General features: G+C 46.6%; 2 protein-coding genes across 2 annotated transcripts in view; both read left to right on the forward strand.

The window, feature by feature from the left end:
• The window catches only part of PCNT (pericentrin), a 111,506-nt gene that overhangs the window by 43,632 nt on the left and 42,413 nt on the right, over positions 1 to 25,461 (forward strand). The window contains exons 17-27 of the mRNA XM_090271091.1: positions 7,400 to 7,546; positions 9,947 to 10,098; positions 11,055 to 11,215; positions 11,413 to 11,651; positions 14,583 to 14,745; positions 15,368 to 15,580; positions 19,775 to 19,807; positions 21,296 to 21,525; positions 22,091 to 22,207; positions 22,315 to 22,335; positions 23,352 to 23,558. Of these exons, the coding sequence (XP_090127217.1) occupies positions 7,400 to 7,546; positions 9,947 to 10,098; positions 11,055 to 11,215; positions 11,413 to 11,651; positions 14,583 to 14,745; positions 15,368 to 15,580; positions 19,775 to 19,807; positions 21,296 to 21,525; positions 22,091 to 22,207; positions 22,315 to 22,335; positions 23,352 to 23,558 (1,683 nt within the window). The remainder of the gene's footprint in view (positions 1 to 7,399; positions 7,547 to 9,946; positions 10,099 to 11,054; positions 11,216 to 11,412; positions 11,652 to 14,582; positions 14,746 to 15,367; positions 15,581 to 19,774; positions 19,808 to 21,295; positions 21,526 to 22,090; positions 22,208 to 22,314; positions 22,336 to 23,351; positions 23,559 to 25,461) is intronic.
• On the forward strand, positions 16,813 to 17,223 carry LOC150020676 (small nuclear ribonucleoprotein E). Its single transcript, XM_090272524.1, has one exon. The coding sequence runs from the start codon at positions 16,833 to 16,835 to the stop codon at positions 17,109 to 17,111; it is 279 nt and encodes a 92-aa protein (XP_090128650.1). The 5' UTR covers positions 16,813 to 16,832; the 3' UTR covers positions 17,112 to 17,223.

The raw sequence follows: 25,461 nt of genomic DNA on the forward strand, positions 1-25,461 counted from the left end.
TGAGTTTTGAGTATGTATTAAATGATTTCTTAAACTGTTTCTTCACACGAAAGTTCTTAGAATAAGAATTAGAGGAGATAACAAAATTTAAGGGAAGTCTAAAAATGAGTGTCTTTGATTAAAATGTCTGGGAGTAGGCATTTTTCTTGACATTTGCTCCTTGGACTCTTAAGTTGCCTCGAATCAGGCCAGTTGGTCAATTTCCCATGTTTGAAGGAAAGAGAGGACTCAAGAGGGACCGTGCACAGAAAGCCATGCCCTCAAGGCAGCGTAGAGAGGCACGGGGTGAGACCCCAGCTAAGAGCCAGAGGTGCGCGGGTCACTGATGGATGGCACTGCACAAGTCTCTTCACGGCGTTCTCGTACTCAGGTTGCATTCAGAGAGGGTGAACACCCCTTGGCCCACATCCCCTCAGCCTTCTCAGTCCTCCTGGTGTCCCCTCAGTGTCCCCGCTGCACTCTCAGTGTCCCCCAGCCCCTCGAGTTGCTGTCCTGAGGGGCCATCACAGGGTCACATGGCCTCTAGGAAGCTGCTTCACTAAGGGGAGAAAGAAGGAGGTTGTGAGACAGACACGCGACCTGTCAGCACCTTCGTTGTTCAGTCGCCCTGGTGAGAGGCATGTGGCAGCGGGGTGCTGGCGGGTTCTGTGAGCTCCTGTGCGGGGTGGGCACTCTTCCCCACCCGTCCTAGGGGCTGGAACCCAGCCTTGTGGCAGGCCCTGCAGCCCCACTGCACAACTGTGGTTTGCAGATCAGGATCCAGGGGCAGCGTGTCTGGGTGGGTTAGCACCCTGAGTGTGGCGGCTGTCCCTTCTCCCGAGGCACTGCTCTGAGACCTGCGGAACGCTGAGGGGGTCTCAGACTCTGTCGTTTCCCTTTTCATGGTGCTCACTGACCTACCACCCGCCATTCCTTCCCGTTTTATCTATTTGTAACACCAAGAGCCATCCACATTTTGTACCTGTGTGTCATTTATGTTGTTTGCTTAGAAGATTTGACTTGTGTTGACTATTGTCTGGTGCTCCCAGGGCTTTGGGGGAGTATTTTTACAGTTGTACCAGTTCAAGGACATTATCTCTTTACTCTGCTACTAAGGTTGTGAGCGTTAGATACTCTTGAAGTGAGGGACCTTTCTGTCTATCTGATTTCACAAAAGAAGACAGTGGTGCTTATGGGGGCGTGGGACATGCTGCTTCTGCCCCTATTTTATTTTAACATTTTATTGGAGAAAATTCCAACATACACAGAACAGTTTGGTAAAATTCCGTATCTGGCTACCCAGTGGAGTGCATCAGCACCCCGCACCCCTAGTTATTTGAAGCAAATTCCAGACATCATGTGTTTTCAGTATTTGTCTCTACCAAGTAAGGCCTTTTTCTCCCTAATGTATCATAACCATAATACATTCTAACCTAAAAAATTAAGTTGGTACCTAATATCATCCCATATCCAGCCCAGATCGCAGTCTTTTCCTCTGATTGTTCACATCAGGATCACACAGGGTCCCATCTGCACTGGGTCCATTTTTCTTGCAGCCTGGGGTGGCGGCTAGCCTTTCCCCCTTACTCCCTGTAAATATGGTTCAGGTTTGTGACTTGGTGCGAACACTTATAGGTGGTGGCATGTTCCTCCTGTGGTCTTCTGTCAGGCTTTACTGCAGACAGATGTTACATAAAGCCTTGCTGGGCATTTCTTGGGATGCCAGGGTCACTGTCCCCAAAATAGCAGGGACATGCTGTTCTTCCTCTGCGAATAGGTTTTATGTGGGTCATAAATATCTTTGCACCTGTTTGAAAAGCGGTGTCACTTATCTGAAGAGTTATTTAACATGTGTGTGAGGTGATTGGATCACTCACCAGGTCCCTCCCTTTGGAGGGTAGTTGGGAGAAAAGGCTCTGAAAAGGAAGCTTGGCTTCCTGTTCTTACAGCGGTGCCTCCGTGAATGTCTCCCTTGGGTGGTGACACCCAGCAGGGTCTGGAAAGAGAAGGACACCATAGTGTGACCAGTCAGTACCAATTGCTCAAGGCAATTTCATCTTTTCTTGGTAAAAACAAAAAAACCAAACATCTATTTATATGACGATTTTTGAAAATATTAAAGAGAACCTCTGATCAGTTTAGGTAGAGTTTGAATGTCTTTAATTCATTATCGTTTGAATTTATTTTATTACTATCTTGACGTTCTTTGTGCACTACTACTTATTTTTTCCTCTCCAGGCGTTATCTGTTGTGTTTTCTTAATAATTTGTATATGACATTTTCCCTACAATTCTGTGGATTTTTAGAAAAACCTAAGAATAACTTAAAATAAGCATCTTACTCTCATATTGGCCTTACCATTAGAACATTATTAAACAGAATTTTATGCAAGTCTGAAACTAGAAACGATGGTCTATAAAAGGGGTTTGATGGGTGGGTAGTCTCGCAGGTCAAACCTTCTTTGATCCTGTCCAGTCATGTCAGGGGTGGGGCTGGCCTAAAGACGTGCACTTTTGCCCAGTGTCCAGAGCCATCCCAGGGAACTGGGCCTTCGAGGTGGCACATTGGGAGCTGTCTGCAGCCTTTCCTCCCACACCCTCAGAACTGCCTTGCCTGGCTCCTGCATGTCTCCCGTGGATGTTCCACCGCAGGATGCTGCCACGTCTGGCCTTGGCCTCTGTCATGGTGCACTTCTGCAAGGATTTACTCCAGGCCTGGGGGCACGCTGGGCAGGACAGGCACGCAGTGTCTCCACTGCTCCTCACAGGTGGATAGTTGTAAACAGGTGCTTTGAGTTTGCTGCTCATCTGTCTCGTTTGTGCTGTCTTGTTAGACTTGGTGTGTCGGTCAGCTGCCTTAAAACCCTTCCTGAAACAGTGAAAGTTAAAAATAAGCATTGTGCTTAGCTTCCAGCTGCCCTTAGGAATTGCAGCTCTGCAGTGGAGGGCAAACGAGGAATGAGCTTGACATCGTCTGGGGTTGGCTCTTTGGTTTTGCGCCTTTCCCAACCAGGGATCCATGGAGATCCTAACCTCAAACAGAAGGTTGCCTTTCTCATGTTTTTATATATTAGGCTTCTGTGGAAATTTTTCTGCCTCAAGAAACATGATCTTTGGCTCAAAAGAGTCTCCCAAGAACCATGTATGTAGCCTCTGCCTTTTAACCAGAGCATTTAATGAGTGGCGGTGAGCACACAGCTTTGCCATCAGGCCCCACTCCCTGAGAGTGCTGAGGGAAGCGCCCTGTGCCTGTGTGAGAGCCCTCAGCCCAGAGAGCTGACCCACGGTGGCTCAGTGTGCAGCTTGACTGTGGATCATGATCCGGCATGTCCTGGCGAGATTGGCCTTTTCTTGGGAATGTATGTTTCCTTATTTTTTCCAGTGTCCCTCATAGCAGGTGGAAGTATTTCATGTGTGGTCTCTTTGGGGAAAGGGACTGTGGCTCCTCTCCCTTGGCGTTGGCCCTGTGATCTGTGGTGCGTGCTGGTGCTGGGGTCTGTTCTCCTATTCACTAGCCTCTGTGGTCAGACCCATTACTCTCAGGACTGCCGTGTCCTTCCTGGCTGTGCAGGGCTGGATCACCTGTCGTGTGGTGTGAGACGGTCAAGTACTTTGCAGACTTGGCAGTTTCATAACTCAGAAATTGTGTTTGAATCCTCCTTTTTAAAGGATTGGAATTAACTGTTTCAGGAGACAGTTTATTAAAGTGGTCTGTGCTAATTCACAAATGGTATTATTTTAGTGTTTTGCCATGCAGGCCCTGTTTTCTGATCATTGTCATAGATGTAGGACCTCAGAGCTGACAAACAGTGGCTCACAGGGTTTTGTGAGCAATAACCTGACTTCCATGAGTGTCATCTCTGTGCACATATGTGCAAAGGGTGGTCTCCAGAATCGACACGTGACCATGTGTAGAGTCAGAGCTCGGTGTCGACCTTTGTCCTCATCAAGCAAGGCGCGCCGGTGCCTGTGGGGTTTGAAGCACCGCGCACAGCTCTCCTGGCTGAGCTGGAAGAGGAGGAGGAGGAGTGGCAGTGTCTGTGGTCAGGAGACCGAGCTGCCGACCTGCCAGCCTGAGACGGTGCTGGAGGTGCTGGTGTTAACAGTGATCTGTTTTATTGCTGTTCTTTGTCCTGCGCGAGGTAAATAAGAACATTTTAGTCTAAATTAATATTGATGTGCAAAACTAAAACAAACTTCTCATTGTCTTAGAAGCCGATTTTTCTAGGCAACTTTTAAAATTCACTTTTATATTTAAATTGGTTAGCATACCTTTTCTGCTAAGAAATTGTCAAATATTTTAAATCTGAGAAAGTTTGTCTTACTGCCTTCCTTTGGTGACTCAGCAGCAGGCACATCAAGGCTCTTCTTGTTTGGTTTTGTTTTTTTGTCCTTAAATTATTTTTTAACCTCACCCAAGGACATGCTTATTAGAAAGGGGAAGGGAGGGATGGAGACAGAGGGAGAGAAATATCAATTGACTGCCCCCCGCCTCGCATGCACCCCAACTGGGAACCTCAACTGAAGAATAAACCCATGACCTTTCAGTCTACGGGAAGATGCTCCAACCAACAGATCCACACCAGCCAGAGCGAGGCTCTTTGTTTTTTGTTTGTTTCATTTTGTTAATTGTTGTTCTGTTACAGGGCTCTTGTTTTAGTGAACTGTTTTCACAGAACATCTGTGTAAGACCTTCACTTCTCATGTTGACTTTTACTGTAGGTTTGTTTTGTTTTTTAATGACATTTTATTGAAATATCACGTATCATAAAAATCACTAAGTATACATTTCAGTGGTTTTTAGAATATTCGCCAAGTTTTGCAACTGTAACTGCTGTGTAATTCCAGGACATTTGTGTCACTCCCCACCCGAGAGCAGTCTCTCCTCTCTCCCAGCCCCTGGTAGCCACCAGTCTGCTTCCTGTTTCTGTGGATTTGCCTTTTCTGGACATTTTGTAGAAAATGAATCATAATATGTGCCTTTCGTGTTTGGGTTTTTTTCACTTAACATGTTTTTTAGGTTCATATATGTTGTAGCATCTGTCAGTACTTGCTGTTCGCTTTCTGTATGTCTGTCTCTTTTTTTCCTTCTGATCTTCCGTTACTGCCTTCTTCTCAAATTTTCTTGATGTTTATTTTCTTAATATAGTTTTGAGTTATTTTCTTAGTGCTCGCCCTAGGGATTACAGTGAACACCTATAACAATTTAGTTTGTACTAACAGCGTAGTTTGTAGTTTAAAACCGTATTCTGCGTCTGTAGCTTCATTCCTCCCTCCCTCCTCTGTGCTGCTGTTGTTGCACAAAGCACATCTGTAAACATCTTATGCTCGTTACCTTATGCACTTGTCTTTTAAATCAGATAGGAGAAAAAAGAATTACCAACAAAAACTACATTTATTTTGTCTTTTACATTTACCTATATAGTTACCTATTAGTTCTTCACGTGGGTTCAAGTTGCTGTCCAGTGTCCTTTCATTTTAGTCTGAAGAATTCCCTTTAGTATTTCTTTCAGAGCAGGTCCATTAGTGATGCATTCTTTAGTTCTTATTTATCTGGGAATATCTTAATTTCTTCCTCAGTTTGGAAAGATAGTTTTCTGGATACAGAATTCTTGGTTGACAGTCTTTTTCTTTCAGCACCTTGAATATATCCTCTGTCTCTTGACCTCTGGTTTATGAGTTGCTTTCCTCTTGCTGCTTCAAGATTCTTTATCTCTGTCTTTCAACAGTTTGCTTATGATGTGTTGAGGTATGGATATCTCTTGAGTTTATGCCTCTTGGAATTCATTGAGCTTATATGTGTAGATCCGTATTTTTTTCCATCACCTTTGTCAAGATTTTGGCCCTTTTATTTTTAAGTGTTCTTTCTGCCCTGTTGGCTTTCTCCTCTCCTTTGGGACCCCGTTGTGTGTATATTGGTCTTTGATGGTGTCCCACAGGCCTTTGAGGCTCTACTTACTTTTCTTCATTCTTTTTCTTTCTGTTCCCCAGACTAACCTGTCTTCGTGTTTGCTGATTCTTCTGCCCTTGAGCTCCTCTAGTGAAGTTTTCATTTCAATAATTTTACTTTTCAGTTCCAGAATATCTACTTGGCTTCTTTTGTAATTTCTCTTTGTTGTGAGGGGCTCAGGTCGGATCATGCTGTCAGGGCTCTGGCAAGCGGTTAATGGCTCTGCCTCAGCTGTCACTCCTGCCTGTGCAGAGCTGCAAGGCGAAGGAGAGGGGAAGGCTCAGCTCTGAGGTCTCCCTGGGCATGGACACAGCATTGCACAGGCTCCTACCTTCTAAATTCCCAGGTGTGTGTTGGAGCTTTTTAAAGCCCCCTGTTGGCATTCATTTCCTAGTGTTTCCTTTTAGTTTTTTGCTCAGCCTCTTTAGCACCAACTGTTATCACAACCTCAGGCCGCATGATATTGAGCAGGTGCTGCTCATTGTGTGTGACAAATGGTTTGAGGTGTTGACTCAGAGTGTACTCTGCCTCAGATCAGATAGAGCCAGCTCTGATACTGGAGCATTTCAATGAGCTGCTGGACAGGTTGGTTACTGACAATTGCTGGAGTGGCACTTTGGGGTAGCTCCAACCTCCCCCAGTGGCTGCTGGGCTGCTTGCTTTCAAGACTGTCCCCAAGATTTGAAGTGATGGGATTAGGGCAGTTCAGATACCCCAAAGCTTGCTGTTCTGATGGATACCCAGCCTTTGTTTTCAATAAATACTCTTTTTTTTTTTTTTTTTTTTGGTTTTTCAGTTACAGTTGTCCCCTTTTTCCCTAATTTCTCTCCCCCACCCAACCCACCCCCTCTCCCGCAATCATATCCCTCCCCGTTGTCCATGTCCATGAGTCTTTTATACGGGTTCTTTGACTAATCCCTTCCCTTACTTATCCCAAAGGGGGATAAATACTCTTATTGTGAGCCTTTTTTAATTTCCAGGGCTCTGAAAAAACTGATTTTGACATTTTTGCCAGTGTTCCCCAGAGTACTTTTGTATACGGGTGGACTGTAATTTTGAAAGTGCTACCTCTGTAGTTTTTTGTATAAAGAAAAAGCTTATTTCATTAATATAGTGTAATTTGTTAGGTGAACCTTATTAAAACATTTTTTATTTAAGAAGAAACAGGGTTAATTTTTTTAAAAACAAAGGAACTTAGGTTTCTAAATGTTTTGGGTTTTGATGGTCATGATGCCCTCTTGATGGAGAATTTCTTAATGTAACTGTTTGGGAAATAAATGCATGTTTGCTGTGGGTCATGGCCTCGGCCCTTTTAATCACCTTTTTTTGGGGGGCGGGGGAGCACAACAGAGTATGGATTAATACATATTTGTTGAGTAAACTAAGCTCTAGTGAACAGCAGAGAAATGGAACAAGCATAATTTTGTACCTTAACGGCACTTATTTTGTTCTTAATCATGTTTTTGTACAGGGTGAATTTGAACATGAAAAGAAAGCTGCTTTGCATGAAAAAGAGGAGATGCGCGGACTGGAGTATGAGCAGGCACGGTCTCTTCACCAAAAAGAGAAGGAGTCTCTGTCTCTGCAGCTTCAGGAGAAGAACAACCAAATTCTGCGGGTGTGTGGTTGTGCCTTTGCTTCTTACTACTTTTTGTGTGTGGTAAAAATATGCATAACATGAGATTTTCCATTTTAGCCATTCCTAAGTGTACAGTTGAGGGGCAGTAATCACATTAACACATAGATGCAACCATCACCACCATCAATTTCCAGAATTTTATCATCTTCCCACACTGAAACTCTCTCCCCATTAAACACTCCCCATTCCGTTCCCCCGTCCCCTGGCACTTAACCATCGACTTTCTGTCTGTGAATTTGGGATGTGAAATCATACAGTATGTGTTCTTTTGTGACTGGCTCATCTCACTGAGGGTTCATCCATGTTGTAGCCAGTGTCAGAAGATCCTTCCTTTGTAAGGCTGAATATTCCCCTGTATGTGTGTTGATGTAAGAACTGTTCAAACCGTAGAGAATTGGTTTTTGTTTTTTTTTTTCTTTTTATTTATTTTATTCTCATCCAGGGACATGTTTACTTTGCTTTTAGAGAGAGAAGGGGGTGGGGAGAGAAAGACATGTTGATGGGAGAGAGAAACATCAGTTGGTTTCCTTCTTATATATACCCCAACTAGGGATTGAACCCACAACCTGGGTATGTGCCCTGACTGGGAATCGAACCTGAGACCTTTTGATCTATGGGATGATGCTCCAACCAACTGAGCCACACTAGCCAGGGCTGTAGAGAATTTTTATGAGTTTATTTGAGCCAAACTGATGACATGCTGGAAGCAAGATCTCAGATCCTCCAGAGGATAACTGTTTGCAGTTCTTTTTATGTGTTTGGGATTAAGGAGGGAATGTAAGGAAGATTGCATGAAGGTGGAAGAAGACAAAGTAGGGGTTAGATTATAGTATAGTTAACAAAGATTGTGTCTCCCTGGAGGTTGGGGAGAGGTAAAAGAAACTATTTAAATTTTATAATTTAATAGAACGATTTCCTCTTTCCTATTTTTTCTAGGCATTTTGTTAAGATGTTTATTTGTCCTTCTCTTCCTCTTGGTCATACATTAGGGTTTTCTCCTACCTGCGTGTGCTTTTGGCAGGGGAAGGGAGCAGGCCAGGCCAAGGGGAGTCTGCTGTCCCGCAGGCTGTCTGAATGGAACCAGCCATCGTGGTGGCCTGTGCCCTGGCCGCCAGTCGTGGGTGAGGCTGACCTGAAAGCCACAGCTACGGGGCTCAGTGCAGTGAGGCCCTAGGGGTCCGCCATCCACGGACCACCATTCACTGTCCACACCTCAACAGCTTGGGCCACAGCCCAGCCTTGAATGGCCTAGATGTGCAGCTCCATGTGCTGGCAGCATGTTGTGTACACAGTTCATCTTCTGAGTCTCTTTTGTTCATTTTTGGGTCCTTTTTCTGCCATCTTAAAACTTGCAATTCTCTGTTTATTTCATCTTCTTTAATTTTTCCAGCTACTACGTGTCAGTTTGAAATAACCAGTGGTTTATAGAATCCCTGTTCTCTTCTCATTTTCGTCCAAGCACAACGTTGAAACTGGATTTAGTTTCCATTCTTCCCTGCAGTAAATTGGTTTCTCTTCTCTTTCTGGGGGCTTGTGTTTTCTTTTCGTGTTGTCTAATGTTGCTTGATGGCTCCCACGCCAGTGTTTCCTTGTTCGTCTTCTCCACTCCACAAACAAGAGACATCCATGGCAGTGCGGCACTGTCCCTGCACCGCTTCTTCATCTGCTTGTGGCTCCTCCTGACCCATCCTGGCCGCGGCCATGGCATGTCAGCTCATTGCTCCCTGGTAGCTGTGGGTTGTCTGGTTGTCCCCCAGAGAGGTGGGCCTGGGGTATGGGTGGCTACACTGGGTGTGTGCACGGTCTGTGTACCCTCCGTTCTTTCATCCTCCATGGGGAGGATGCCCATGTTCTCGTCAGTAGACTGGACCAAAACTGAGGAGTTGCTGCTATTGGTGATGAGCTCAGGGACTCAGGTTGCTGTGTTGCTAGAAGACACATTACTTCTTTAAGCTTCTTGGGTGACCCAGGAGCCCATGGTAGCTGGTTCTGCCTACCCACCCAGCCCACGGAGACTCTGCGATCATTGACTTTTTGTCTTTAGAGAGAAACTTATAAGAGGTATCTTCACTTGTCTGGCAACTGATGTTTATTCTGAATAAGCAGAATAAAGATTTTGAGTTATTATTTGTGAGAATAATCTGTGGTGAATGGGCCCCTCCCTTCTCCTCAGGCTGAGAGGTTATGTGTTCCGTTTCTGTAGGCAGAGAGTACTGGAGCAAGGACTGTATTAATAATTTTCACCTTTAATCACTAACTCGTTCATCTCGTCATATTTTTATGAAGTTGGATGATGAAAGTTATGGTGAAAGCTCCTTATAGAAGTTTATTTTTAACTAAATTATTTTAACTAAAGCTTTAACCATTTTTCCTCAACAGCTGGAAGACCAAATTTTATCCTTAAATCATGAGATAGAAGAGTGCCGTTCGGAACTGGAGACATTACAGCAGAGGCGGGACAGGGAGAACCAGGAAGGCACGAACCTCATCTCGATGCTCAAGTCCGACGTGGACCTGTCTCACAGCGAAAGGTCAGTACCCTCCTCTGTCACTGTCACCCGAGCACACGTTGATGTCTGGGTCCCCTCGGGCTGTATGATTCTTATCATTTAAAAAGATTTTAAACATTAAGAAAAGTACTGACTAATGTCTGGACACCTGCATACGCTCCATTTTAGAATTAAGGGGAGAATGTGAGGAAAACTACATGAAAAAAAAGGAAGCTTCAGCTTTCGCCAAAGTACAAAATTTGATGCTACAATGCAGGCACAGTTAGCAATCTTCCCCTTTGTACTGTTTGCTTGGAGGTCTCATTTTAGAAATAGTGTTTTACTCTGATGCTACATAGATTTTCCCCCCCATGTTTCATCTCTTTTAGTTTTGCTTTTCCTATATGTAAGTCTGGAGCAATTCTGGAACTGTTCAGTTCTTTATTTGCATCTCATGTCAGGAAACTCGTTTTTGTCTGAGCGGTTGCTCAGCATCCTGCTTGTGGGCAGGCCTTTTTCTGGGCCCCTCCATCTGTGCTGTGCCCACCAGCTTGTCTCTGCCCGGGGTCTTCTCCGGTTGTCCTGTACTGACCTCAAGGGTAAAGAGAGAGCACGCAGGGTGGGTTGGCCTGGCTTATTCCTGAGCTCAAAGTGTGGGATCCATGTCTTTCTCACTACGCAGGATCCCCACCACGTCTCATTTCGTTCTTTTGAAAGCATAATTCTCTGCGAAGGTGTGCGTGATTCTCTAGCACTTGTTTATAGCACTTGTGGTTTGATGTGGACTCCTTAGTTTCCCTGAGCCACTAAGGTGAGTGCAGTGTGGAGGGTGGCAGGCTCTGTGGCCAGCAGCTCTGCACGTGGGAGGGACACGGCAGAGGGCAAATGATCTCCAGGTGTTTGGAGGTATGCAGCAGCGAGGTCTGCTCTGCTCCTGTCTCAGAGCCACCCAGAGGGCCCAGGGTGAAGGCTGCCACCCGCTGTGCTTCCCTTACCAGGACTGCTCTCCAGGACGCCCTGCGGAGGCTGCTGGGCCTGTTTGGAGAGACCCTGAAGGCTGCCATCACCCTGAAGAGCCGGATCAGTGAGCGTGTGGGACTCTGCCTCGAGAATGAGAGCCCACCCAACGCGGGGCTGGAGGGCCAGCTCCCGTCTGCAGGTGAGCACTGGACAGGCCACGTGTGGCCCCCGGGCCCGGGTGCCACATACCCCTGGGCTGGTCCCCACCTCCTGCTAGCGCTGGTGAGCCCACTTGTTGAAATGGGGTGCTCTCCCTAGTGACGTGGGCATGCTTATTCCCGATGCTCAGGTCGTGTTTCCTTGTGGTGCAGGCCTCTGTGTTTGCTCTCTTTGTAGTGCCAGCACTGGATGAGATGTGGCTTGGGCCTGATGTGGCCCTGACAGAGCTGGACAAAACTTTGCCTGAGTGCACTGAGGTGTCTTCCATAGCTGAGATCAGCAGCCACATCTGTGAAAGCTTTTTCATGAGCCCAGAGAGTCCACGGGAGTGTGAGCAGCCTGTCAGGAGCATCTTCCAGAGCCTTGGCCTGGCAGTGGACAGCCTCCTGGAGATGGTGCTGGACTCCTCCAGGCAGGTGAGACACGGTCCCCTCGGCACTAGCCTTGCCACCCATTCTGTGCTCTGTGGCCCCGTTCTGGACCCTGTGCCTCAGAGAAGGGCAGTGGGTGAATGAGTAAGTAGGTTGGATAGATTGGTGGACCTTCTTCATTGGCGTTTTGGGTGCAGATGGATGCGTCAATTCTCCAGGTGGACCCAACCTCTCTCTTTTGTCTCCTCTACCTGGCATTTGGGGTCAGAAATTGTTGATTCTGGTGCTCACACTCCCCTCTTCCCCCCAGGTGACTGTCTTCCTCTGAGGATCTCCTTGAGGAGGAGTCTTTTCTGAACCAAATTCTTGAGGTAGTGAACCTTCTATGAATGAAAAATAAAACCTCAGCATTCTTAGATGACAGTAATTTAGCCCACTTCTACTTTTCTTTTTGTTTCTCTCGTTGAAAAATAAATCCTCATTCCAGAATATGTTTATTGATTTTAGAGAGAGAGGAATGGGGTGGGGAGAGAGAGAGGTAAACATCAATGCGAGAGAGAAACATTGATCACTTGCCTCTCATACGCGCCCCAACTGGGGCTCGAACCCACAACCTAGGTATGTGCCCTGACCAGGGATCAAACCCGCAACCGTTCTGGTATACGGGACGCCGCTCCAGCCAACTAAGCCACCCCGCCAGGGCTCCACTTCTCATATGTGCTGTTTTAATTCTACATTCAGTATATATATATATTCAAAGGTTATCACTGCAAAAGGGTATTACTTTTGTTAACCCTTTTAGCACATTTTAGATAATTAGGAGAAACATTAAATAGGAATAAGTGAAAGCAGTAAAGAGATTCTTTTTTCCCCAGAGTTTGCCCGGTTAAGCTTTACTCTTCACATCTCAGAAACACTTGAGTGATTTTCCCTCCTCAGGACAGAGCAACGGTGTCAAGACCTGAAGTCTTTCTCTCATGCCCCAACTGCCTTTTTCTCTTCTACCTCCCATCTTCTTTCAAAACCTGGGCAGGCTTGGGCAGCAACAAACAAATCATCAGGTGCTTTTGCTTATCCCCCCTGCCCACCAGATGTTACTACATGGAAACAGACGCCCTTCTGTGGGCATCAGGCACCTGCAGGTGTCACCAGGCATGGCCCTGGCCTGGTGTTTGACTAGGTGCCCTTGTCTTTCATGGGCCCACACTTGCTTTTCCTGTGTCCTGCTGCCTAGAAGTTTTCCACATGGAGTGCGTTCCACAGCGAGGTTGGCCATCCCAGCAACAGAGAGAACGGGGTGGGGGGGCGTGGGGGAGGGAAAGCAGGGCAAGTTTAGGGGTGGAGAGGTGAGTGGAGCAGAGTCCGTGAAAAGTGGGCTGGTGGGCAGGGCACTGGCAAGAGGGGAGTGAGGGGCCTGTTTAGGGCCAGGTTCAGGGAGGGGGCTGCCTGAGGGTTGTTTGGCAGGGTCAGGTGTCCCAAGAGGACAGAAGCTGTGAGAGTTGGCCCATGGCAGAGAATGAGAAGAAGCGGCCTTGGGGGCTGTTTTCAAGATAAAACCAACAGATTTTCTTAGCAGCTGAGTTGCTTCAAGTACCTGGGATGGCCCAGGCTAGGTGCTGAGCTGTCTGTCTGGACAGCTGGGAGTAGTCATCTTGAATTCAGAGATAAGTCAGGGCTGCTCAGCCTGTAGATGAGCTGGATCCTCAGGGTGGACACGCCCACCAGAGGAGCAGCGAGGAAGGAAAGATTGGGGCTCAGGGCTGGGCCAAGAAGTGGGGGCATCCAGGGAGGCCCGGGAGGCCTCACGGCGACTAGGTGGAAGCCATGAGGTTTCTTGCCCATTGTGGTGACCAGCTCCAGGGGCCCCTTTTCCCCACTCTTGTGGCCTTTCCCATCTTTTTCTCTAACTGTGGAGCTGGCGCCTCATCCCTGCCCAGGCTCTCAGTGGTCATGTGTTCCTTATAACAGTGTTGCCATGCAGAGACACAGGTATCCATGGTTCATAAGTGCATGAGTCTCGTAGGTGCTGTGTGTGCAGAATCGTTTGTTGTTGAAAACTTGTTGAATAAGCATCTTTATTTAGTAATTGACATAACAGTGAACATGGAAACTGTTGTTTCTTTTGGAATATTGATGATTTCACCAGAACTCTAAGCAAGTAGAGTTTTATTGGGATTAACATAAGCTTTATTTTTTAAGTCTTTTTTTAAAATTGTCATTCTATTACAGTTGTCCCAGTTTTTCCCCCTTTGCCCTCCTCTGCCCCACCCACTTCCCCCCAACACCCACCCTGCTCCCACAGGTAATTCCCACACCATTGTCCATGTCCATGGGTCTTTCATACATGTTCTTTGTCTAGTCTCTTCCCCTTCTTTCCACCATTATCCCCCTCCCGCCTCCCCTCTGGTCACTTTCAGTCTGTTCCATGTTTCCATGTTTGTGGTTCTATTTTGTTAGTTTATTTTGTTTGTTAGATTCCTCTTATAGGTGAAATCATATGATATTCATCTTTTACCAACCGGTTTACTTATTTAGCATAATATTCTCTGTTTCCATCCATGCTTTTGTGAAGGGTAGGAGCTCCTTCTTTCTATCTGCTGCTTAGTGCTCCATTGTGTAAATTTACTCCAGTTTTTTGATCCACTCATTTATTGATGGGCACTTAGGCTCTTTCCAGCACTTGGCTATTATAAACAGTGCTGTTGTGAACATAGGGGTGCATAGGTTCTTTTGAATTGGTGACTCGGGATTCTTAGGGTGTAATGCCAGTAGGGGAGTCACTGGATCAAAAGGCAGTCCTATTTTTATTTTTTTAAGAAAATTCCATACTATTTTCCACAGCGGCTGCACCAGTCTGCATTCTCACCAATAATGCACTAGGGTTCCCTTTTCTGCACATCTTCACCAGCATTTGTTGTTTTGATTTATTAAGCTTTGATTATTTTTCATATACAGTTCCAATTTTCAAATTTTCAGCTGGAGGAAGCACGTCAAATTCATTCTCGTTTTGAGAAAGAATTTTGCTGTAAGAATGAGGAGATGGCCCAGGTTGTTAGGAAACACCAGTGCTTACTGGAACGCCTGGAGGAGGAGAACTCGGCCAAGGCGCAGCTGACGCTGGAGCTGCACAAGGCAGAGGGTGAGTAGCTGGCGGGCCAGCAGGGGCAGGCTGGAGCCAGGCACCGTCTTGGTAAGGGAAGGTATTAGCACAGAATTATTTTAAAGCAAATGGTGTGAGGCATCAGTGACTTTCCTCAGGGGAATGAATTGCCTTTGGGAGGAACTGCAGTAGCTTGGGGATGTCAGGGTTGCTGCAGACAGGCTCATGGGGCGGCCCTGGCCCCTGTGACTTACCTTCTGCTGCTTTTTGGGGTGACGACTTCAGAGTGTGTCATGGCATGATAGGATGTGAACTTCGGTCTTCCCATCACAAGTAATGGGCAGTGAGTGCCCCCTGAAGTCTCCACTTTGACTGCTCCTGACTCCTGAGACGCTGGTGTCTGGCACTCAGTGGCCACATGTGCCAGGCACTTGGCACGAGTGGATGTGTGTAGATGGGTGCTCACAGGTGTGGTGCCTTGATTGGTAGCTCCCACATGTGCCTGGGGAGGTGGGGTGGCCCCGCACTGTTTGGCTAAGAACCAGACACAAGCGTGACCACTCAGCTCTCATGCTGGCCCCTGCGCCACTCTTGTGTGCCTGGCTGCTGCATTCTCTCCTCCAATGGGGCCTCAGCAGCCATGTCTTGCCTGTCTCCTCAGGCATCATCGAGGGATTCAAGGTGGAGAAGGCCAGCCTGGAGGAGGCACTGGGCCAAAAGGAGACATCGGAGCAGGGCCTCGTGGCTGAGCTGGAGGGCCTGAAGCAGCAGCTTCAGCGGGTAACTCAGCAGCAGGAAGAGCTGAAGGAGGAGAACTCCGTCCTGTGGCACCAAAAGGAGGTGGCTGCTGCAGAAGCAGGAGAGAGAGAAGCTGGTAAGAAAGGTGGACTCCAGGGCCAGAGGGTGGAGCGTGGGCAGCAGCCCAGCCGTCTTTTGTGGACGCTAAGCTTGATCTTTCTAAAGTGTGGCGAGGAAAGATGGCAACACTTTGCAGAGGGAGCCTTTGTGGTGTGGTGGGGGTAGGGGTGCTTTGAGGTGGGTGCAAGGTTAGATTAGTGTCCACCTCTCCTCCTGGTTCTCCTGTCTCTGAGGTCAGAGTAACTTCTGGCAAACAGGTCACTGGAAATGTCACCAGTTTGCTTGAGACAAACAGCCATGACCCTGAATACAGTGAGGGCAACTTAAAAATTTTATATAGAATAACAAAACAGCCCTGGCTTGCGTAGCTCAGTGTATTGAGTGCTGGCCTGTGAACCAAAGGGTCACTGGTTCAATTCCCAGTCAGGCACATGCCTGGGTTGCAGGCCAGGTCCTCAACTGGGAGTGCGCAAGAGACAACCACACAGTGATGTTTCTCTCCCTTCTCCCTTCCCCTCTGTCTAAAAATAAATAACAAATAAGTTCCTAATGTTAACCTTTACTAGGAAAACAGGTTTAATGAAAGATATTTCAGATTTTCAATATTTTAAAATAGTGAAAGGTAAAAAGCATAAAATGATGAGTTTGCAGTGGCAGATTTATAACGAGCCTGCGTGAGCCAGCACTGACTTCAGCGCGCGGCCCTGTCGGTCCCTGCGTCTGCCAATCTGTGGCTGCTCGCTGGGTCGGGTGGGTGAGGCTCTCTGCCTCTCCCTGTCCCCACTGTCTCTGCCTTCACCGCGGTGTGGCTCTGTGCCCGTGCTCTGAGCCTCAGTCACTTGTGGGCTGTTGTCACCCTTCCAGAAATTCAGTTTTCTTCCCCCATATTGTTTCTTTTTAAAATTTTTCCTCAATGAATAACCAGCTTTCGATTTTGCTCAGCATTTCCATTTCCATTTCCTTTGCCCCCATCTCTGCTGTTTGTTGCCTTCTTCGTTCTGTAAGCCCTCTTGTGGGTGCTCAGTTCATACCGACCTGTGCGCTTGGTGGACACACAGAGCCAACAGGCCCGCCATTTCTTTAAGCAAATAGAAACTTGTAGGCAGTTCTTGGTTCCGCTCATGAGCAATCATTTCCAGACCTCCTCTTCTTGCTCAGCTTTCTTTGTTTATATAGAACACAGTTCCTTTGTCCCTTTTTCATTTTTTGATGTAAATTTTGGCATTAAAAAATTTAATCTCGAGTGAGGTCTTTTGTCAGCTTCAAGCATGGCGTACCGCGGCCAGGGCCAAAAAGTGCAGAAGGTGATGGTGCAGCCCATCAACCTCATCTTCAGATACTTGCAAAATAGATCTCGGATTCAGGTGTGGCTTTATGAGCAAGTGAATATGCGAATAGAGGGCTGTATCATTGGTTTTGATGAATATATGAACCTTGTATTAGATGATGCAGAAGAAATTCATTCTAAAACAAAGTCAAGAAAACAACTAGGTCGGATCATGCTAAAAGGAGATAATATTACTCTCCTCCAAAGTGTCTCCAACTAGAAGTGACTAATGAAGCAAGAAATTGTTGAGAAGCAATACAGTTTGTGTTTTTTAGGTGTTCTTTGTTGTGGATGTAGTCCTTGAACATTCATTTATATCACTTCAATTGCCTTTTTGTTATTACCAAATGACAATAAATGCTGTGTGATTGTTTTTATTAAAAAAAAAAAAAATTTAATCTCGCTTTCCTGTTTTTTCCATGTATATCAGTTTCTACTCCTTTATTTTCAGGTTTTCCTTATACTTTTAATTGTCTCCTATTAATGTTATATTAATGAGTTTCTAAAAAGCTCAGCTCTGGACCTCTCCTTTGCTCTCTTTAGCCAGGTTTTATTGCTGTGCTCACTGCTGTTTGGGTCTCTTTCCTTGTTTTCTGTTTTCCATGCTTCCTGGGAGTGCTCTGACACCACCACACACACACACACACACACACACACATGCGCGTGTGCGTGTGTGTCTTCCCTCTGATGACTAAGGCTGTGCATCCAAGTGTTCCTTTTGCAGCAGGGTCCCTCATTCTCCAATGCTGAAACCTGTCCTGTCTCTCTCGTCTCAGTACCACGCCTGCCATGCCACTGTCAAGCAAGGCTTTTACCCACATTTGTGTGTATGTTTGCATGCACATATGTGCAAGTTGAGGGTTGGTTTTTTCCTCAACGGTTTCAAAAAAGGAAAACTCCCTTAGACATTGAGTCCCAGGAAATTACCTTATTTTACCCTCATCCTTAAATGAAGTTGTAGCTGAAAAGATGTAATTCTAGATTTGGTTTATTTTTCTCTAAAATGTGAGGCTATAACCCAACCTTTCCTTTCCTTGAATCCAGAATTTCTGCTGAGATGTTTTTAATTTGTTACTTTTTTAAAAAGGTTTTTAAAGATTTCATTTATTTATTTTTAGAGAGAGGGGAAAGGAGGGAGAAGGAGGGAGAGGACCATCAATTGGTTGCCTCTTGGACACCCCCACCTGGGGACCTGGCCCACAACCTAGGCTTGTGCCCTGACCAGGAATCAAACCGGTGACCTTTCAGTTTACAGGATGGCGCTCTACACACTGAGCTACACCAGCCAGGGTTTGTCTTATTTCTTTATAGGTGTTTTTAGAAATGTCTCTTTGCCCTGATGTTCTCACAGGTCACTAGGGTGGATTTTTCATATCTTTCCTTTTCTAAGGTCTGATATTTTTTGTCAAATCTGAGGATTTGTTTTTTTCAGATATATATTTTTCTGTTCTTGTTCTTTTCTGTCCCTCGGGAACTCCTTATAGGCTGTACTTCGTAGTGGGGTGGACCTTTCTCCAAATTGGGCTAGGTAGCTGGTCCCACACCGTCTACCCAGACCCATGCTTATACCATTAGCACTGGTATTTCTAGCCTGTTCTCTTCATCCTGTGGGTTGGACACAAAGGTATGGGACCAAATAAGTGGCCACACAGCCCTGGGCCATGGAACAGACTTGTCTTAGCTGCCCAAGACCTGAGTGGCTCTCCCTTAGCTAGGTCTGGTCCAGCCCTTCTGTGGCATTGTCTCTGTTCACACCTGGCTGGGCTTCTCTCTGGCTTTTCCTAAGGCTGTGATCACCTTGCAGAGAGGCCTGGCGCACCTGTGTGCCTGTAGCGCCTCAGCACAAGCGGGAGCTGGGCCAGGGAGGGGCAGATATGGAACCCTCTCCTGGACCCAGACCAGTCTCTCCTTCACTTTGTTTTGTCGCCATGAAATTCCTGTGCTTTCTTTGGGATCCTCTGGGTTTGCTTTCATTTTCGCATTATAATTTCTCACTTGATCTCTGTCCCTTCCCCTCATCATGCCACACAGTTGTATACTTCCAGTTAGGGACTCAGCATGTGCCATCAAACTGAAGGTGCCATTCACCCTGTGCAAGCTGTTTGACATGCTGCCAGCCCGAACAACGCCTGCCCCGCCTTCACCGTTGGCTCCCCCAGGTGCAGTCCAGGGGCCCTCGGTCCTGGGTCTCCTCTGTGTCCTCATGAACATTGGTCAGCTTTCCAAGAGTTTTGGGAGGTCCTGGCATCTCATGGGGAAATTCAGCTCCACCTCATCTGTTTGTGTGGCGTGCAGTGTGCGGTGTGTTTCAGAGCAATGCCAGCTGTCCTGTGTGTTTTTCGTTGTCTTTTTTAAAAAGCCTTTGGGAGCCAGGACCTGCTGTGACACCTGGGCAAATAGTCCTGTCTCAGTCTATCCAGCTGTTGTGACAGCACGAACTGGGTGGCTCAAAAACAACAGACACTTACTGTCATAGTCCTAGAGACTGGAAGTCCTCTGGCATCGTTGCTTTCTGGTGAGGGGCCTCTTTCCGGGTTGCAGACAAGGTCTTCCCATTCAGAGTGGCCAGGACGCTCTCAGGGTCTCTTTTAGAAGGGAACTAACCCCAGCATGAGGCTCTACCTTTAGCAACTGTCACCTCCTAAAGGCCCTGCCTCCTGATACCATCACATTGGGGTCAGGGTTCAACATATGATTCTTGGAGACAGAGCCGTTTAGACCCATCAGCAGTGGTGGTTTGGAAATGCACAAGTTTTAGAGGTTGCCCAGGGCCAAAGACATTCCTTGCTGCTGTTATTGTCCCTTTTCTTGTTTCTGACTGTCACATTCTAGGTCACATGTTTTCCTGTTTCATCTCTGAAAGTACTGTGTGTTCATTTGTAGGCGTTCCTGTTACTATAGCACACAAGGACTCAGGTTTGTGAAAACAAATGAGTGATTTCTCTACCATACGCTTTGTGTTTGCAACAGACTTTGCAAATGTTTTACTAAAGAGGAAAAGTACTCTAGAGCTTTTGCAGCAAACTATTAAATAAAATGATAACTTTGATTTTCAGTATTCATATGTAGAAACAGGCATGCCTTTCTCTGGTGATGCCAATGGCAGTTCCTGAGCTGCAGTGTGTGCTGTTGTGCAGGGCTCCAAGGGCCATGGGGGCCTGGGCGGGGGAGGGGTGCGCCCCGTGGAGCTCCTGTGCTCTCCGACTTCGTTGTCAGCTCTCTGCATGGCCTTGGCAGCAATGCAGGCGCCTTCCCCTCCATCCTGCTCGCATGTAGGCCATGTGTGCTGGCAGCTAGTGTCTCTTCTGCAGCCTGTGGCCTGAAGGGTGGTATTGTCTGGGTGGACAATTGGGCATCACTGACTGTCATAGAAATGATATACGAGTCTCATTTTGTGTTTTCAAGGGCTGTGAATGACATTGACCTAACTGCATGTTTAAGGCTAATTTACTGTAATTGGCTGACTTACTAGCACGAAAATTTATTGAGAATGTTGTTAGTAGTGACAGTGGTTTTTCATAAAAGATTGACAGATATTTTTGTAAACCAGAATAATTAAGTTTTGAAAGTGGAGAAATCTAAATAGAAACTTGGGAATTTAATACATCAGTTTTTGGGTAGTGTGAACACTCAGGCTTCTGCAGAGGAAAGCCTCCTTTTAGATGGTGCTTGATTTATAGCTTCCATTTGGACTGCAGCCTCAGCCTTTGCACCGTGAATTTAAATTGACTTTTGATTCACTGAAGGCTTCACCCCTTTCCTCCAAGATCCTACCCTGGCCCTGGGCATGTAGTGAGTATTTACTGCCAGCTCATCAGGGCTTGTGTTCCCTCAGACAGGTTTTAAGTTAATTTTATTTTCCCTATTGGGGATTATATGAGATAGTGTAATTCTTAGAAAGTTGCCTGATATTGTCATTTCGGAACACCAAGATGGATTCTTCTTAGCCTTGAAAATTTTTAATTTTCGCCAATTTTTATATGAAGGTTACAATTTTAAAAATTTACTTAGTTTTGCAGAAGTGCTTGAGTTTATTTTCACTGGGTATTGGGCTACACTGGGGCTGTGTTAGGACATGAGCTTGACGTCCAGCAGGACACAGGCCTGCACTGGTTTGCGTGCATATGTCCCCTCATCCTGAGGTGGCCGTGCAACCTGGGTTGTGTCCTGCAACGAAGGGCTGATTGATGCGTGCTACGTGTGTGTGTCAGGGGGTGGCGGCTGGAAGCTATGGCAACCCTGTGCTCCTGTCCCCGGCCAGGACTGGGTCCCAGGCCCAGGGAAGCTGGCCATGGTGTCATGTGGGGCGTGTGCTATGCGGGCATCACTGTTAGTAAGCCTGTGTGTGGCGTTTCTGGTGACCCGTGCTATGGGGTTCCCCTTCTGTTCTCGTTGCGTCTGTAGCTCTTCGGAGGGAAGTGGAAGCCGCCACCACAGAGCGGTCGGAGACCAGGCAGCAGTGTGAAAAGGACCGCGCCGCCCTGCTCGCCCAGGTGAAGCTCCTGGAGGCCGAGCTGGAAGAGCAGCTCTCGCGCCATCAAGCGTGCGCCTCACAGGCTGAGGAGCTGTGCGCCCTGCGGCAGCAGCTGGTGTCCCTAGACAAGCACTTGCGCAGCCAGCGGCAGTTCATGGATGTAAGTGCTCTATATAAGTCATCCTTACAGCCTGGGCCTTTCCCAGGTATTAAATAAGCTTCTGGGACCCAATGAGAAGGATTAAGGTACGGTAGACCTTACTGTCACCTTGTGTCTTGGTGGAAAGTTCAGACATTGTCAATGTTTGTGACGTGTGAGTCTGAAGGAACACCCCCTGGTCTCGTGGCCACGCTTCCTTCTATGGCTGGGCAGGAGTCTCCCGCAGTCCAAGGTGTAGGTCCTGTGTGCCTGGTGCTGCCTTGGACCTGCGCTCTCCACCCTTTCTGTCTTTTCTTCCTTTCAGTGTTCCAGAAGCCTCCCCCACAGCCCATGGGAAAACCCTCCTCCTCATGTAGCTCTACTTCACGCATGCAGTGCCCTCGCAAGGGGCCTATGGCACTGGGCAGTGGCGACGTGTGTGAAATGGAAGCCCTGGCTATAGTGCCAGATCAGGCGCGTTCTCTGTCCACCTCACACCTTTCAGTGGTCCCCTTAAGAGCGATGTGGGTGCGACTGGGAAGTGACATCACAGTAAGTGACCCACACCGTCTGCCTCTTGCAATAGGAGCAGGCCATCGAGAGGGAGCATGAGCGGGAGGAGTTCCAGCAGGAGATCCAGAGGCTGGAGGAACAGCTCCGTCGGGCAGCCCAGCTTCAGTCCCGGGGGCCCCGCGACTGTGACGTAAGTCAGCCTGCCGTGTGCATGCTCGTGGGGTAGTGGTTCTTTGCAGTGTTTTTAAGCTTTATCTTTACAAGTATTTTTCCCTTCCATGTACATGGAAACGACAGCAGGCACAACTGGATGAGGAGGTATGTGTGTCCTCTGTCCATGCCCTGTCCACCTGCATGGCTGGTGCACTTGAGCACATGGGTGGGTGGTACACCTGCTCCTGTGTCCTGCTTCTTTTTCTTCCATCCTTCTGCTTGGGCTGGAGCATCCCTTTCCTCCTGTTCAAAGTAGCTATAGTCGATTTGCTTATTCTTTTTTAAAATTAAAGTTATTTTGAGATAACTGTGGTTTCAATCGCAGTTGTGAGAAATAAGACACACAGAGATCCTGTGTACCCTTCTTCCCAGTGGTGACATCCTTCAGAAGCCAGCCCAAGTCACAGCGGGACATTGACATACAGACAGAAAACCCCATTGGGGCCCTTGGCCCAATCCCCATAATGGTTTGTTATTTCCTCATGGTTATACAAACGGACCGTGGTGGGCAGCCTTTGGGGATTGCTTTTCACTCAGCCTGGAGACTCTCTATAGAGATTCATCCAGGCTGCTGTATCGGTTCTTCGTTCTTTTTTTATTGATGAGTAGCAGTCTATTCCTCACTGTCAAAATTTATCTTGTCACTGGCTGAGTGGCTCAGTTGGTTGGATTGTTGTTCCAAACACTAAAAGGTTGTGGGTTTGATTCTTGCTCAGGGCACATATTTATGTTGTGGGTTCGATCTCTGGTTGGGGCATGTATGGGAGGCAAATGATCGATGTTTTCTACCTCTCTGTGTCTCTCTCTCTCTCTCTCTCTACCTCCCACCCACCCCCATCTCTAAAATCAGTGAACATATCCTTGGGTGAGGATCAAAAAATTTATTTTAATAACAAATTTCATAATTTTATTTTTATGTGTTTTTTTAATTGAGAGAATACCCTTTTTATTACAGTTTCACCATACTCTTCCCCAGGCTTTCTTGTGCAGCCTAGATCTAGAAAGCCATGTGGAAGATCAGTTTTCTCTGTGAATTGTCTTGGGTACTTTTTTATTTGGAAGATGGTTGGATTTTTCTTTTTTTAACTATTGTATTTCTCAAGCATTTTTTGTTGTTTTAGGTTGAATTGTTACAGGAAAAATTGAGAGAAAAATCCGATGAACTTAATGAATTGGTTATGAAAAAAGAATTAGCAGATAGACAAGTGCTGATCCAGGAAGAGGAAATTAAACATTTGGAGGAGACAAATGCCGAGACCAGGAGGAAAGTGATTCAGCTGCAGGAAGAGCTGGAGAAGCAGAGAAAAACTATGAAAGAGCTACAGCAGGTAAACGCCCTTCGTTGTGTGGGGTTCTGTCCAGTCCCCACTGAGCTGCTTGGGGTGGGCGGGGAATCCACGGTGGGCCCATCTTTTCACCAGAATGACTGTGTTTTAGTGAGGACCTCAGGCCAACTGCTGACAGAGTTCCCTCTAACCTCTCAGCTTTTATTTGCTCTAAAGGTAAAGTGATTCACGAGTCTCCTGCATGATCAGCCCTCTGCTGCATCCCTTCACAGCTGACACTTCTGGTCCACCTAACGGGCAGGGGTTTCTCACATACCAAGCAGGTGCTCAGTTCTCAGCAGATCTCAGTGGTGTGTCCTAGGACTTAATTCTGAGGCCATCCACCTGGAGTTAGCATCAGTCCTCACAAGTTAAGGGCTCAGTCCCACAGGACTACCCCTTGTGACATCAGATGCCCACCCGAAGTCCAGATTGTATAGATCAGAGATCCCCAGAGGTCCTCCTCAGGTTCTGTTAATTTGCTAGAGTGGATCACAGAACTCAGAGAAACATGTTACTTAGTAGGTCACCCATTAGTTATACAGGTTATAACTCAAGAACAGATGGAAGGAAGAGATTCTCCAGGTGAAGTATGGGGGAAAGGGGACAGGGCTTTTGTGCCTTGTCCGGATACCCCATTGTTTCCTGATTTTCACATGTTCACAAGCCCAGATGCTCTCGGAACCTCTGTCCTTTGGGTTTTTATTGGAGGTCTCGTCACCTAGGCACGATTGATTAAATCATTGGATGTTGGTGATTGATTCAACCTCTAGCCCCTCTCCCCTCCCTGAAGGTCGGGGATGGACTGAAAGACCCCACCCTCTAATCACGTAGTTGGTTCCCCTGGCAACCAGCCTGATCCTTAGGTGACCTGGGGGCTTTCTAAAAGTCACCTCAATAAGGTAAACTCACCTGTGGCTGAAAGGGGCTTGTTGTGAATATCAACCACCTTTATTATTCTTATCACTCAGGAATAATTCCAAAGGTTTTAGGAGTTCTGTGCCAGCGATCAGATGAAGACCAATATGTATTTTTATTATGTCACAATATCACATTTACTGTAATAGCATTTTATAACAATTTTTATAGTACTCCTTAGTAATTTCATATAGTAAATGTTCAAGATTTTAGGTTTCAAAACATAATTTCATTAAATACTTGGAGCTAGTTATAATTATTTTAATTTTTGAGTTTAATAATTCATGTCAACTCCCCCAGTGAAACCACCTCTGGTGACACTTTTTATGCTGTTGTTTGAGTGCTTTTGTTTGTATCTGAATGTTAGGATGAGGCTGGAGGGCTGTGATGGGGGTAGGGGCCTGTGGCATTTCAGGTCATTCATCATTTCCTCAAAACCAACTGAACTTAGGATGTTTTATTTATTTCATGTCTCTTGAGGTTAAAAGGTTATGTGAAAAGGGATGCTCCATAAGAAATTTTTTTTTAGAATCATTGGTCTGGCCCTAAACAAATCCTGCCTCTAGGAGACGAGTGTTTATCAGGTGTGTTTGATTCTTGAAAAGGCCCATGAGAACTACTGAGGGAGTCAAGCCTGGCTCTTCCCTGAGGACAGCAGCCCGGCTGGGCTTCATCTCCTCTCACTTCCTTTCATCTGCCTGGAGAGCGGTGGTTTTTGGTGCTGACTTGGGAACAGCTCTTCGGGCTGCTCTCCTGCCCCACAAGCAAAAATTGACTGCACTTATTAGGTGCCAAGGGTATATGAAGTGCCTTTTTATCTCCACAAAGTTGGACCAATGTGTTTTGGCTATTTTATCCATATTAAATTTTCTTTGAAAACTTTTCAATGGGCTGTTAACATTCTTTGTACACATGTATTGTCAGCCATTGCCCTGAACTTTGGCAAGTTTTTTCCCAATTTTTTAAAAATTGCTAACAGTCTAGAGAC

The sequence above is a fragment of the Furipterus horrens genome, unplaced genomic scaffold (assembly GCF_987537825.1).
Source record: "Furipterus horrens unplaced genomic scaffold, mFurHor1.1.pri manual_scaffold_1, whole genome shotgun sequence".
NCBI classification, from domain to species: domain Eukaryota; kingdom Metazoa; phylum Chordata; class Mammalia; order Chiroptera; family Furipteridae; genus Furipterus; species Furipterus horrens.

Bases quoted from the DNA above. Each gene is read 5' to 3' on its own strand.
- LOC150020676 (XM_090272524.1), top strand. From the start codon at position 16,833: ATGGCGTACCGCGGCCAGGGCCAAAAAGTGCAGAAGGTGATGGTGCAG.